Here is a 15,971-nt window from a genome sequence, read left to right on the forward strand (position 1 = left end):
GATAGTGTACTGTTCACAAAAAGCAATACAAGGCAGGTCATAAAAAATTTCCGACACGCTTCAGTATACGTCAAAATGGTACTTAAACATTAACAATCATCTTTTAACATGCATAATCAATAGCTAGGCTATGCGCAAAGACTGAGCCGTTTTGACGTCACTTTGATTGAACACTCACAATCAGAAAGAAAATTCGCGGTAAGATATGGCTGTGTGCGGATTAGCGTCAAGAAAGCAGGTTTTTGACGAAGGTCAGTTAGGTGCTGTGGCCCCGTTACAGCCAGGGTGGATCAAAAAAGTAAGGATTTGTTGGACTACGGCGAACCAGTGGGTTAATGCGCCACGGCAGAAGCCGTAGTTTCGAATCCTGCCACGGCGATATTAGTCGTTGCTTCCATAATATAGTGAGTATTATCTGTCATAAGAGTTTGATGAGAGGATTTTATATCACTTACTCTGGATGTAACATTTCTTATTGAACCAGGATTCAATTTTAAAATGTCTTCACTGGATGAGCTACCTGTCTGTGGAAAATGTTAGGTTCGTCGTGGTATTTTTGTCTTTTGACTTACGTACTTCCACTGTTTCCACGTTGCAATGTGATGTTTCAAAATTTGAAATGTCTTCTGACTGAGATGTAGTATGAATTCAATGGCCACTGGTGTGGTTTTCTTCTTCTTCTTCACTGACAGGTACACGCACTATTGCTTCCAACTGCTCGTCAGGAAGAAATAGTTTCGTCATGGTAGTCACACAGAAATTAATGAGTTAGATACATGAAATGCGTCCTCATCAAACAGTTGAAGAAACATTACTGTTAGCGATATTAATTAGAGTGAATGAATGTTATAAGTGTCCTATTCTGTTGCGTAACTTCACACATTTCAATAATAAGCAAGCAAAGAGCAGCACTGATATACACTGAAGAGCCCAAAAAACTGGTACACCTGCCTAATATCGTGTAGGGCCACAGCGAGCACGCAGACGTGCCGCAACAAGACGTTGCATGGACTCGACTAATAAGTAGTGTTGGAGGGAATTGACACCATGAATCGTGCAGGGCTTTCTGCAAATCCGTAAGAGTACGAGGGCGCGGAGATCTCTTCTGAACAGCACGTTGCAAGGCAACCCAGATATGCTCAATAATGTTCATGTGTGGGGAGTTTTGTGGCCAGCATCCACCAGCTTGAACAGTCTCCTATTGGCACGCAGAGTCCATGGATTCGAAATTTTCTCCACACCCGTACACGTCCATCCACTCTATACAATTTGAAACAAGGCTCGTCCGACCAGGCAACATATTTCCAGCCAACAGTCCAACGTCGGTGTTGACGGGCCAGGCGAGGCGAAAGCTTTGTGTCGTGCAGTCATAAAGGGCACACAAGTGGGCCTTCGGCTCCAAAAGCCCATATCGATGATGTTTCGTTGAATAGTTCGCCCGCTGACACTTGGTGATGGACCAGCAATGAAATCCGCAGCAATTTACGCAAGGGTTGCACGTCTGTCACGTTGAACGATTCTCTCGTCGTCGTTGGTCCCGTTCTGGCAGAACCTTTTTCCGGCCGCAGCGATGTCGAAGATCGGGTTTTACCGGATTCCCGATGTTCACGGTCCGCTCTTGAAATGTTACTACGGGAAAATCCCCATTTCATCGCTATCTCGGTGATGCTGGGTCCCATTGCTCGTGCACCGACTAGAACACCACGTTCAAACTCACTTAATAAATTGATAACCTGCCATTGTAGGAGCAGTAACCGATCTAACAACTGCACCAGACATTTGTTGTCGTATAAAGGTGTTATCGAGGACAGCGCCGTATTCTGCCTGTTTACATATCTCTGTACTTTAATACCCATGCCTATACGTTTCTTTGGCGCTTCAGTGTAAAAAAGCAAAGAACGAGAAAGTGTCTCAATCATGTAGAAATAAAATTTTGCTGTCTATATTTGCACATACTGTGAATTTTTAAAGAGCTGGGTCGTTTAATCACTAGGGACACAACAGTAACATATTAAGCTATAACAAGGAGGAGAAAAACAGTTAATACATTTAAGTCTTAAGCTATGTAGAATCCGTAGAAAAACAAAATCACTAAATTGCTAGCTCTAATTTTTAAAAATAAGAATGTTATAGACGAACAAACTCATTTCCGGATCATGCTGACTGAAGGATAACAGCAGGGTTAAATGCAGAATGTGGTGAAACGCTGACGGCCGGAAACGGAGCGACCTGCATCGATCACATGAGCACATGGCCTGCTCGTACTATGTTTCCTAAGGTGAAAGGAGGGACATGGCAGTCCAGCACCGTTCGTAGTTTTAGACTGTGAAGAGCCAAATATTACTGCCGGCACCGGAGCTGCGTAAATGAAAACAAGAGCGGTCTACAGTGCTGCGCCAACACTGAGGCATTGCCAAAGAGACATGTACACAAAATGTCGTTGGTGGTGGTAGACACGCAAGCAGCTGTCCAAAGCCCACTTTAACATTCACGCCTCTGCTTTCGCTGTATTACGGTAGCTAGCAACACCACCTCTTTCCATTGACGACTGTGAATTACAAAGCTATTTTATTCTAGCTAGTAGCATTGTGCCCCGCTGTTCGCCTGCCACTACTGCTTTCGGCGTAACGCTCAGGATTAGCGGGTAGTCTTCTCCGGTACTGCGCCGAGGAAGACAAGCACTACTTGTGTTTAGGAAACATTACTGGTTCAAAATGGTTCAAATGGCTCTGAGCACTATGGGACTTAACATCTATGGTCATCAGTCCCCTAGAACTTAGAACTACTTAAACCTAACTAACCTAAGGACATCACACAACACCCAGTCATCAAGAGGCAGAGAAAATCCCTGACCCAGCCGGGAATCGAACCCGGGAACCCGGGCGTGGGAAGCGAGAACGCTACCGCACGACCATTACTGGTGATGGACAGTAACACACCAGCTGACACATTAAACTCTACCAGGCGCCACCAACGTGCGCATCGGCGAAAGCGACGTTGCAAATCTCAGGGACTATGTTGCATCGACAAGGCACATCTTTACCGAGCGATGTGCGATATCCTTGTGTCTGCGGTCTAGTTAAGACGCGGTACGATCGCTAGCAGCAGCATACGCCAGGTTGAGCCTAGAATTACACACGCGAGCAGTGCTCTTGTTCATATGACGTAGTTCTCCCACCTGGCTGTGCACATCCCCACCGCTACCCAACGTTGTTTAGATGTGAGGAGAGGGGGAAACAGCGAAAGTTCCGCATTTTAATGGCATTGCAGATGCACTGCATACGATTTAATTTCACGTTTCATGTTTCTCAACAACATAAATCACAAGCAAAACAAATTTTGAGTATTAATTTATTATTTTCAGTATGATGAAAATTTCACGTATTTTCCCACCCAGGTTGTCACGTAGTTGTGATTTATTTAGTATCATAATCGCATACTCCTTTCAGACACATATGTTGATCGAATATTTTACCTTGTTTCCTTGCATTATGGAGATTTGTATACTCTTCACGAGGAAAATTACTTAGACCTTTTGAACACATTTAAACTAAAAGAATTGGTCTTTTAAATTGGAATTACATAGCAGATCAATCAGTTACATGTGCAGGGGCGGTTTCAACTGAGATGACAAATGGTCTCGAGAACCCCTCGAAAACAGTTGTAAGATTGGCAATGGCCTCAATACGTTTATAAATCTATCCTTTTAATTCTTTCAGGACCACAATGAGTTCTTCGAACCCGAAATTTTTTTCAATGACACCGAGTTAAGGGAATGGGTATTGCTTTTTTTTATCAGATCTGGATGTTTTAAGTTCCGTTCCTGTTCTCCTCTTCCACTGATAAATTCAATAATAGCGGGTCTTAAACACGAGGGTTGGAACTTAAATAATTGCAAATATTTATTCACAACCGATAAAACAGAGTTACATGTTTGCACCTGTTACTTACTGTCCTTAAAAGTAGTCACCAGTGTTGTGTAGGACCCGTTGCCAGCGATGTGGAAGGCTTAGTATAGCGTTAGCAGAGCCTGTTCTGTTGATGGTGCGTATGGAGCTGTCTTCTGCTTGTAGAATCACTGGAACAGTTCTGAAGCGTATGCCACTAAGTGGTTCCTTCATCTTCGTAATCAAATCAAAGTCACCAGGGCTTAAGTCCGGGGAGTATGGTGGATGGTACAGTACTTACCAGGCCCATCGACCGGACAGAGCAGCCACAGCTTGTAATTTATGCGCCCGCGCATTGTCGTGCAAAATGATGGGTGGGTTGCGCAGAAAGTGTCACCGCTTCTTTCGCAAAGCTGGTCGCAGGTGATTCTCCAAAAACGAACAGTATTACTGTGCATTGACGATCTGCCGTGGAGGGACGTAATGCGTTTGGATAACACCATCACAGTCGTACACAAGAATCACCATAACTTTAGACCGCTCCATTCGCACCATCAACAGACAGGCTCTGCTAACGGTATAAATCACTGGTAACTGGTTCTACACAACGCTGGTGACTACTTTGAAGGACAGTAACAGGTGCAAACACGTAACTCTTTTGTATCGGTTGTGTATAAATAGTTGCCACTATTTACGTTCTCATCCTCGTAGAAAAATCGTTTCAGGATTGTCCCTTGACTGGAGCAAAATACTTCGTAGTAATATAGAAAGCCCTCACACTCTTGGTTTAATTCCATAGAAACTGTTACACAACTGAGAGTTAAATAATATGTGCGAACTCAGAAAATTTACTATTTGTACCATTAATTTAACCACGTGCTCCATATCTGCAAATTGAGCACAGAAAGCTTCTTGATGTACAGAGCAATGAATCAAATATTTCGATCGATTTTCTAAAACTAAATCTTTAAATATTTTCTGCGTGGTGTTGTAATGCCATTCCATAGGAAATTTGTGGTAGCTATCGAATATGCTACCGTATATCTCATACCAAAACACGAGCCTCTTGCCAGTCCACGAAGGCCCAAGGGATGTCTACTGGGCGCTATGTCATCCTCTGCCTTGGGGCGTCATTTGGCTGCAGTGTGGATGGTCATGTGGTCATCACACTGCTCTCCTGGCCCTTCTGCAGATTTTCCAGACCAAGGAACCGCCAGCATTCGGTCAAGCAGCTGCTCATTTGGCATCACGAAGCTGAGTTCAGCCCATATCCTGCTCATTTGGCATCACGAAGCTGAGTTCAGCCCATATCAGTCCTCTCACCAAGAAAATATTCTGCACAGTACAGGAAATCGAACATGGGTCCTCTGAATTGCAGACATTTACACTGACCACTTAGCTTTGGAGGCGGACGTACATCCTGTAACAGATATTGAGGATTCTCATCCTTCTGTTCTGCGATTCCCACTCATTTATAAGGCTTGTGACGATAGATCACTAGAAAGCCTCTGTTTGTACAGACTACCACTGGATCTGTAAACTTCTTTCATGCAACAAACAAACAGCGAAGTATAAACAAGGGTGACACCACGGTTCTACCGAGCTGAAGAAAGCCGAGCCGACAGAAAAATGCCCCACCGCAGTGCGAAATGAAATGTTGCGCTGTACCGAGTATTCCGAGAAGTACCTAGCGAAGCCGAGACAGGCCGAGCGTCTGCCTGCACACGGCACGCGCATCTTCTCGCGTGCAGTTGGGCACGACGTAGCAGACATTTGGATACACTCATGCTCCGGGCTTTACATCGGACACCCTGTGGCCTTATTAAACGAAGAATTTTTAACATTGTGCAGCTCTGTCGGCAACTGTGATAATTGAACATGTAACACGTCAGCCTCAGTTGCAAATAGAAAGCAATCTGTACCCAGATTTCAGCCTAAATAATTTGGCCTTCTTCAGAAGCCACTGACACTGATGGTTAACTTCTGTTCTTTCATTAATCGCTGTTATACAATTTCGGTTTAACACACCTCGACACTAACTTATTATTTAGGTACAAAATATTTAGGCACTGCTGCCTTTCTTTCTCTCAGTGATTATGTTTTACTAAGAATATGTAGTTTGATATAATATTCGTGTATGTACAATGTTCCATTGTATTTATAGCGTTATACGCCGAATTCATAAAAAGGTCCTCGGAAACCTAACACTTAGCTTTATACTTTTGGAGTACTATGATTAACGTGTTACATCATGTTAAGTTACTACCTGTATTTTCTGCCAGGCTTACCCAGTTTCTAACTACTCTACGCAATTTTTGTTAATGCTATCTTCATTAATGCTACTAATGCTATATTAATTCAAATTCGTCTACTTTTAAGTATTTAGGCACTGTTGCCTTTATTGATGCTTAGTAATACTGATGTGCTCTTCACGATTTTACAGAGCATTCCTGTAACTAGCCACAGATACGTTTATTAATTAACCAGATAAAGTTTGAGCACAGATACGTTTATTAATTAACCAGATAAAGTTTGAGCAACGTATTCAAAATTGAGAAATAATTTTGCCGAGGAACAGCAAGTCTTTCTTACGGGCTCCGAATCTGTTGTAGGGGTATCCTTTTCCTCAGAAGTAAGTTCTTTTACATATTACGCCATTAAAGGTTTTAATGGTTATATTAATCCAATTCCTAATGCAAAGGTAGCTACTGTTATGTGTCTATATTTCCACGCGCGCATGCGCACTACCATCAGCGATGCTCGGTACATAGCTGCTCGCCGCGTTTAGTTCTGGCGCAGCTCTCGCGGCCTACCGACCTCGTCCGCGCAGTGGGGCCTGCTGTTTCTCTTTACCCCAAGTAATGTAGATTTATGACTGGTTACTACGGTGCTACAGTTATATGCCTGACACGGCCAAACTTTGGCATGCAATAGTTTAGTTTAACTGGCTTGAACAAGGCCAAATTCCGTGCGACTGCTACGGTCGCAGGTTCGAATCCTGCCTCGGGCATGGGTGTGTGTGATGTCCTTAGGTTAGTTAGGTTTAAGTAGTTCTAAGTTCTACGGTACTGATGACCACAGATGTTAAGTCCCATAGTGCTCAGAGCCATTTGAACCAAGGCCAAATTAATTTGGCTGAAACCTGGGTAAAGATTGCTTCCTATTTGCAACTGAGGCTGACGTGTTACTTGTTCTATTAAACAAAGCCCTAACCGAGCCCAGCCCAGGGGTCTGCATCAGCACCGCACCGTGACGTCACTACTGCAGCCACGAGGGATGATGCTCCACAGCAGCCATACCGAGCCGGCAGCCACCTATCTCGGAGCCTTCTCTTCCTCCATCGCTGGCATTTCCAGGACTCGGTGCTACTGGCCTGCTATTGCTTCTATGGAACTTACACTGTGTGTACTTGTGCGTAGTAGTGACTGCCGCTAGAGACGTCACTGAGGATTTTGATTGCGTCATACTAGTACCAGATCACACCTGTATTTTAGTTTCCATACCGAGCGAGGTGGCGCAGTGGTTGCCACACTGGAGTTGCATTCCGGAAGACGACGGTTTAAACCCACTGATTTAGGCTTTCCGTGATTTCCCTAAATCGCTTCAGGCAAATGCCAGGATCGTTCCTTTGAAAGAGCACAGCCGATTTCCCTCTTCATCCTTCCCAAATGCGATGGGACCGATGACCTCACTGTTTGATCCCCTACCCTAAATAAACCAAACAGCCTTAGTTTTGGTATTCAGACTTTCGCTTATGATGAACTCTGCTGTTGTGTGTTCTACAAATAATGCAACCTAGGAATGATGAATCATGATTCATGAGCCGCGCTGCGGCTCGTGTTGGTGCTGTTTGTAGGTTTCCACCTTCTGTTGGAGGCCAGACCGTATCCATTTAGTTGGGATGGTTGCGGTTGTTTGTGTTCTTCTCGTCTTGACTGGCGCTTCTCGCTTCGCAAGCGTTGCCTGTCCGCTAGTGGCACCAGCAGTGGCTATTGAAATGTAGAAACTGTTGACTTATCTTTGGGGGGACATGGTTGTTTTTCCGTGTCATGTGAGTGTTGCAGTTCAGTTGGGGACTCAGGAGGAGCCAGGTCCACGCAGTGCTAGAACACACTGGGACTGCTGGCGGCGCGCTTGGACTGGGGCTGTGGTCACGAGGGTGCACGACCTCGTCGTAAACCGGATCCAGCAAGCCTTAAGATGAGTGAATTTCAATCCTAGTAGAGCAGCGTCAGTCACTAGTTTGGACCCCATAGTACGTATGTGATGTTGTGACAGATTATCATTGTGCCCTCATGTGCAGTTTGGTGGATCTGCATACCGATTACCAAAAAAATGGTTCAAATGGCTCTGAGCACTATGGGACTTAACATCTATGGTCATCAGTCCCCTAGAACTTAGAACTACTTAAACCTAACTAACCTAAGGACAGCACACAACACCCAGCCATCACGAGGCAGAGAAAATCCCTGACCCCGCCGGGAATCGAACCCGGGAACCCGGGCGTGGGAGACGAGAAAGCTACCGCACGACCACGAGATGCGGGCACACCGATTACCATTTGAAGACACTATTGTGTAAGAAACACTTGGTTCAGTGATTAGACGGTGTGGTTACTCAACTGTGAATTAATAAAGCAGTGAAGAGATTTGTTTCATTCTGCCAACCGTCGTCAGAGTTGTCACAGTGAGTTCAGTGTACGTTTGCGTGCCTAATGATTTTTTTTAAAAAATGGCTCTGAGCACTATGGGACTTAACATCTGTGGTCATCAGTCCCCTAGAACTACTTAAATCTAACTAACCTAAGGACATGACACACATCCATGCCCGAGGCAGGATTCGAACCTGCGACCGTAGCGGTCTCGCGTTTCCAGGCTGAAGCGCCTAGAACTGCACGGCCACACCGGCCGGCCTAATGAATTTGATGTCACTCCTTTGGTACTTGGTTTTGGCTCTCTTTGTGATTGATTCCGCAATGATGATTAGTTGCTGATTCTGGTTGGTTACATTTCGGTTTTGCCTCGCACGCAAATCGAGTAGGGCTTTAGTTACTCTTAGTTAGTCTGGTGTTCTGTACTGTGACTTGTTTGTTCAGATTTTCGGGTTTCTGGAATCGGACGGAAATCTGGTAGTGGTTCCTTTCTCGTTCCGGGCGCTATCAACACAGTATTCTGGGGACGTAGTGTAGACCGCCGGTTCCGGCTTTGGCGTCTTGTTCCATCGTTGCATTTCGTTTATCGGACGTCAGGTAGCTTCAACAAGATTTTCACTAGTCTGAGTTACCATCTTGTGAAGTGAATGCTACTCTTGGCTGCGTATCTCATCTCTGGAGATAATGTTTGCTGCCGGACCTTCTCAGAGGTCGATTCCTGGAGCACCGTCTGGATCAGTGGCTTGTTTTTTAATTAACTTTTACTATTGTATTTGCTGTTTTACAGCAGGTTTCAGTTTTTTTTATATTATTGCCGTTCTTGGCGTGTAAGGCCTTCAGCCGTGATTATGGTCATTTGCTTTAAAATCCGATTTGATATTTATATTTCATCAGTAAGCCTTAAAACCTTTTTTACTGCCATTCCTGGCGTCTGATGCCGTCTGCGGTGTTTGTGGCGAGTTACCTTTAATATTTCAATACCTGTAATTTCTAAGTTGCAGCGAGTTGTTAAACATTCTTTATTTATTGGAATTCTTGGCGTGTAAGGCCTTCAGCCGTGATCACAGTGGCTTGATTTATTTTTTAAACATTATCTTTATCTGTATTTTCTGGTGATTCGCTAAATTATAATGCACTGAAAACAATATTATTTACACAGCTCTTTATTCCTTCATTAATAACGTGTGACTTTTTTTTACTTATTTTGAGTCTGGAATTGTTGTTGTTGTTGTTGTGGTCTTCAGTCCTGACACTGGTTTGATGCAGCTCTCCATGCTACTGTATCCTGTGCAAGCTTCTTCATCTCCCAGTACCAACTGCAGCCTACATCCTTCTGAATCTGCTTAGTGTATTCATCTCTTGGTCTCCCTCTACGATTTTTACCCTCCACGCTGCCCTCCAATACTAAACTGGTGATTCCTCGATGTCTCAGAACGTGTCCTACCAACCGATCCATTCTTCTAGTCAAGTTGTGCCACAAGCTCCTCTTCTCCCCAATTCTATTCACTACCTCCCCATTAGTTATGTGATCTACCCAGCTAATCTTCAGCATTCTTCTGTAGCACCACATTTCGAAAGCTTCTATTCTCTTCTTGTCTAAACTATTTATCGTCCACGTTTCACCTCCATACATGGCTACACTCCATACAAATACTTTCAGAAACGACTTCCTGACAGTTAAATCTATACTCAACGTTAACAAATTTCTCTTCTTCAGAAACGCTTTCCTTGCCATTGCCAGTCTAAATTTTATATCCTCTCTACTTCGACCATCATCAGTTATTTTGCTCCCCAAATAGCAAAACTCCTTTACTACTTCGACAGGGGATCTCAAGTTGATTCCGTATTTCTAGATTTCCGGAAGGCTTTTGACACCTTTCCTCACAAGCGACTTCTAATCAAGCTGCGCGCCTACGGGGTATCGTCTCAGTTGTGCGACTGGATTCGTGATTACCTGTCAGAAAGGTCGCAGTTCATAGTAATAGACGGCAAATCATCGAGTAAAACTGAAGTGATATCAGGTGTTTCCCAAGGAAGCGTCCTGGGACCTCTGCTGTTCCTGATCTGTATAAATGACCTGGGTCACAATCTGAGCAGTTCTCTTAGGTTGTTCGCAGATGATGCTGTAATTTACCGTCTAGTAAGGTCATCCCAAAGCCAGTATCAGTTGCAAAGCGATTTAGAAAAGATTGCTGTATGGTGTGGCAGGTGGCAGTTGACGCTAAATAACGAAAAGTGTGAGGTGATCCACATGAGTTCCAAAAGAATTCCGTTGGAATTCGATTCCTCGATAAATAGTACAATTGTCAAGGCTGTCAATTTAACTAAGTACCTGGGTGTTAAAATTACGAACAACTTCAGTTGGAAAGACCACATAGAAAATATTGTGGGGAAGGCGAGCCAAAGGTTGCGTTTCATTGGCAGGACACTTAGAAGATGCAACAAGTCCACTAAAGAGACAGCTTACACTACACTCGTTCGTCCTCAGTCAGAATATTGCTGCGCGGTGTGGGATCCTTACCAGGTGGGATTGACGGAGGACATCGAAAGGGTGCAAAAAAGGGCAGCTCGTTTTGTATTATCACGTAATAGGGGAGAGAGTGTGGCAGATGAGATACGCGAGTTGGGATGGAAGTCATTAAAGCAAAGACGTGTTTCGTCGCGGCGAGATCTATTTACGACATTTCAGTCACCAACTTTCTCTTCCGAATGCGAAAATATTTTGTTGAGTCCAACCTACATAGGTAGGAATGATCATCAAAATAAAATTAGAGAAATCAGAGCTCGAACAGAAAGGTTTAGGTGTTCGTTTTTCCCGCGCGCTGTTCGGGAGTGGAATGGTAGAGAGATAGCATGATTGTGGTTCGATGAACCCTCTGCCAAGCACTTAAATGTGAATTGTAGAGTAATCATGTAGATGTAGATGTAAATGTAGAGTACTTTAAGTGTCTCATTTCCTAATCTAATTCCCTCAGCATCACCCGACTTAATTCGACTATATTCCATTATCCTCGTTTTGCTTTGTTGATGTTCACCTTATACCCTCCTTTCAAGACACTGTCCATTCCGTTCAACTGCTCTTCCAAGTCCTTTGCTGTCTCTGACAGAATTACAATGTCATCGGCGAACCTCAAAGTTTTTATTTCTTCTCCATGGATTTTAATACCTACTCCGAATTTTTGTTTTGTTTTCTTTACTGCTTCCTCAATATGCAGACTGAATAACATCGGGAAAAGGTTAAAACCCTGTCTCAGTCCCTTCCCAACCACTACTTCCAAATGGCTCTGAGCACTATGGGACTTAACATCAGTGGTCATCAGTCCCCGAATACTTAGAACTACTTAAACCTAACTAACCTAAGGACATCACACACATCTATGCCCGAGGCAGGATTCGAACCTGCGACCGTAGCAGTCACGCGGTTCCGGACTGAGCGCCTAGAACCGCTAGACCACCGCGGCCGGCTTCCCTTTGATGTCCCTCGACTCATATAACTGCCATCTGGTTTCTGTACAAATTGTAAATAGCCTTTGGCTCCCTGTATTTTACCCCTGCCACTTTCAGAATTTGAAAGAGAGTATTCCGGTCAACATTGTCAAAAGCTTTCTCTAAGTCCACAAATGCTGGAAACGTAGGTTTGCCTTTCCTTAATCTTCCTTCTAAGATAAGTCGTAGGGTCTGTATTGCCTGACGTGTTCCAACATTTCTACGGAATCCAAACTGATCTTCCCCGAGGTCGTCTTCTATCAGTTTTTTCCATTCGTCTGTAAAGAATTCGGTAATCTGTCAACACCTGGTTTCTGGAATTACTGTTTTAAAAATAAATGAGTGTAACTGTAAAAGGCTACCAATAGTAACTGGTCATGGCCCCGTCCACAATCATAACCGATACCTGCCTTCCCTTGACTAACAGGTTTCAAATCATCCACTGTTTGCCTGCGTTCTACGGACACAGAAGCAGTAGCGCACGTGGGCCCACCTGACGAAGAGCAGGCGGCCGAGCTGCGGCTGGCGCGAGACGGCGTACACGACGTGCCTGGGCCGCGGCGCCTGCCAGTCTGACGCCGTGGCCAGCAGCTGCTGCGGCGAGAGCGCGGCGCGCCGCTGCGGGAACACGTGCAGCGCGCCCGGGGCGGCCGCGCGCAGCGACACGGCCCGCACGCGCGCCGTCACGTTGAAGGGGCCCGCCGTGCGCGCGCCGTCGCTCACCGACACCTCGAAGCCCGCGGGGACGCTGCCACCTGTTGGCGCACGTCACACGCCTCACACCACTTCGCCTCGCCTCAGTTCAACTCCCACCGCGTGCGCCCGCGTCTGCGCTGCCACCCCAAATCGCTAGCGCATGTAAAGTGCCATCAAACAAGCACAGCAACAGAGTTCCGTGTAACAGTTAGGCAAAGCTGGTCGCGGGGCAAAGAGCAACGTAAACAGGTCGCCGGTACGGGGAAAGCAGCCGTCATGAAAACGACTTCCACCAGTTTTGCTTCCCTGCGAGCGGACGTGCCAGTCCCCTAATGTCCTGCCAGATCCCATTTGCACAAAATCTGCATTTAACCACGTGGTTAGATAATCGGCGGGACAATGACCTGAATGGAGAGAGATAGACAGGTAGCTAAATACACTCCTGGAAATAGAAATAAGAATACCGTGAATTCATTGTCCCAGGAAGGGGAAACTTTATTGACACATTCCTGGGGTCAGATACATCACATGATCACACTGACAGAACCACAGGCACATAGACACAGGCAACAGAGCATGCACAATGTCGGCACTAGTACAGTGTATATCCACCTTTCGCAGCAATGCAGGCTGCTATTCTCCCATGGAGACGATCGTAGAGATGCTGCATGTAGTCCTGTGGAACGGCTTGCCATGCCATTTCCACCTGGCGCCTCAGTTGGACCAGCGTTCGTGCTGGACGTGCAGACCGCGTGAGACGACGCTTCATCCAGTGCCAAACATGCTCAATGGGGGACAGATCCGGAGATCTTGCTGGCCAGGGTAGTTGACTTACACCTTCTAGAGCACGTTGGGTGGCACGGGATACATGCGGACGTGCATTGTCCTGTTGGAACAGCAAGTTCCCTTGCCGGTCTAGGAATGGTAGAACGATGGGTTCGATGACGGTTTGGATGTACCGTGCACTATTCAGTGTCCCCTCGACGATCACCAGTGGTGTACGGCCAGTGTAGGAGATCGCTCCCCACACCATGATGCCGGGTGTTGGCCCTGTGTGCCTCGGTCGTATGCAGTCCTGATTGTGGCGCTCACCTGCACGGCGCCAAACACGCATACGACCATCATTGGCACCAAGGCAGAAGCGACTCTCATCGCTGAAGACGACACGTCTCCATTCGTCCCTCCATTCACGCCTGTCGCGACACCACTGGAGGCGGGCTGCACGATGTTGGGGCGTGAGCGGAAGACGGCCTAACGGTGTGCGGGACCGTAGCCCAGCTTCATGGAGACGGTTGCGAATGGTCCTCGCCGATACCCCAGGAGCAACAGTGTCCCTAATTTGCTGGGAAGTGGCGGTGCGGTCCCCTACGGCACTGCGTAGGATCCTACGGTTTTGGCGTGCATCCGTGCGTCGCTGCGGTCCGGTCCCAGGTCGACGGGCACGTGCACCTTCCGCCGACCACTGGCGACAACATCGATGTACTGTGGAGACCTCACGCCCCACGTGTTGAGCAATTCGGCGGTACGTCCACCCGGCCTCCCGCATGCCCACTATACGCCCTCGCTCAAAGTCCGTCAACTGCACATACGGTTCACGTCCACGCTGTCGCGGCATGCTACCAGTGTTAAAGACTGCGATGGAGCTCCGTATGCCACGGCAAACTGGCTGACACTGACGGCGGCGGTGCACAAATACTGCGCAGATAGCGCCATTCGACGGCCAACACCGCGGTTCCTGGTGTGTCCGCTGTGCCGTGCGTGTGATCATTGCTTGTACAGCCCTCTCGCAGTGTCCGGAGCAAGTATGGTGGGTCTGACACACCGGTGTCAATGTGTTCTTTTTTCCATTTCCAGGAGTGTAGATAGATAGATACACTACCGACCATTAAAATTGCTACACCAAGAAGAAATGCAGATGATAAACGGGTATTCATTGCACAAATACAGGGTGTTAGAAAAAAGGTACGGCCAAACTTACAGGAAATATTCCTCACACACAAATAAAGAAATGATGTTACGTGGACATGTGTCCGGAAACGCTTAATTTCCATGTTAGAGCTCATTTTAGGTTCGTTCTTCCAACTACGCTCAATGGAGAACGTTATTATGATTTCATACGGGATACTCTAAATGTGCTGCTAGAACACGTGCATTTACAAGTACGACACATGTGGTTCATGCACGACGGAGCTCCTGCACATTTCATTCGAAGTGTTCGTACGCTTCTCAACAACAGATTCGGTGACCGATGGATTGCTAGAGGCGGACCAATTCCATGGCCTCCACGCTCTCCTGACCTCACCCCTCTTTACTTTCATTTATGGGGGCATTTGAAAGCTCTTGTCTACTCAACGCAGGTACCAAATGTAGAGACTCTTCGTGCTCGTATTGTGGACGGCTGTGATACAATACGCCATTCTCCAGGGTTGCATCAGCGCATCAGGGATTCCATGCGACGGAGGGTGGATGCATGTATCCTCGCTAACGGAGGACATTTTGAACATTTCCTGTAACAAAGTGTTTGAAGTCCACGCTGGTACGTTCTGTTGCTGTGTGTTTCCATTCCACGGTTAATGTGATTTGAAGAGAAGTAATAAAATGAGCTCCAACATGGAAAAGCTGGACGGTGTGGCCGTGCGGTTCTAGGCGCTTCAGTCTGGAACCGCGTGACCGCTCCCGTCGCAGGTTCGAATCCTGCCTCGGGCATGGATGTGTGTGACGTCCTTAGGTTAGTTAGGTTTAAGTAGTTTTAAGTTCTAGGGGACTGATGACCAAGATGTTAAGTCCCATAGTGCTCAGAGCCATTTGAACCATTTTAATCCAACATGGGAAGTAAGCGTTTCCGAACACATGTCCACATAACATATTTTCTTTCTTTGTGTGTGAGGAATGTTTCCTGAAGGTTTGGCCGTACCTTTTTATAACACCCTGTATATTATACTAGAACTGACATGTGATTACATTTTCACGCAATTTGCGTGCATAGACCCTGAGAAATCCGTACCGAGATTAAGCACCTCTGGCCGTAATAACGGCCTTGATACGCCTGGGTATTGAGCTGCCCATGCAGCTTCGACGCGATACCTCAGTTCATCAAGAGTAGTGACGGACGTATTGCGACGTGCCAGTTGCACGGCAACCATTGACCAGACGTGTTCAATTGGTGAGAGATCTGGAGAATGTGCTGGCCAGGGCAGCAGTCGAACATTTTCTGTATCCAGAAAGGCCCGTACAGGTCCTGCAACTTGCGG

The 15,971-nt window shown here is 46.2% G+C and overlaps 1 protein-coding gene across 1 annotated transcript in view; it reads right to left on the reverse strand.

Annotated features, from left to right (window-relative positions):
• Positions 1-15,971, reverse strand: part of LOC126188743 (chondroitin sulfate proteoglycan 4) — a 589,355-nt gene that overhangs the window by 58,409 nt on the left and 514,975 nt on the right. Inside the window, exons 19-20 of the mRNA XM_049930352.1 lie at positions 12,700-12,779; positions 12,518-12,642 (exon numbers count right to left, since the gene is read on the reverse strand). Coding sequence (XP_049786309.1) covers positions 12,518-12,642; positions 12,700-12,779 — 205 coding nt within the window. The remainder of the gene's footprint in view (positions 1-12,517; positions 12,643-12,699; positions 12,780-15,971) is intronic.

Source organism: Schistocerca cancellata, chromosome 5 (genome assembly GCF_023864275.1).
Source record: "Schistocerca cancellata isolate TAMUIC-IGC-003103 chromosome 5, iqSchCanc2.1, whole genome shotgun sequence".
In the NCBI taxonomy this organism is placed as follows: domain Eukaryota; kingdom Metazoa; phylum Arthropoda; class Insecta; order Orthoptera; family Acrididae; genus Schistocerca; species Schistocerca cancellata.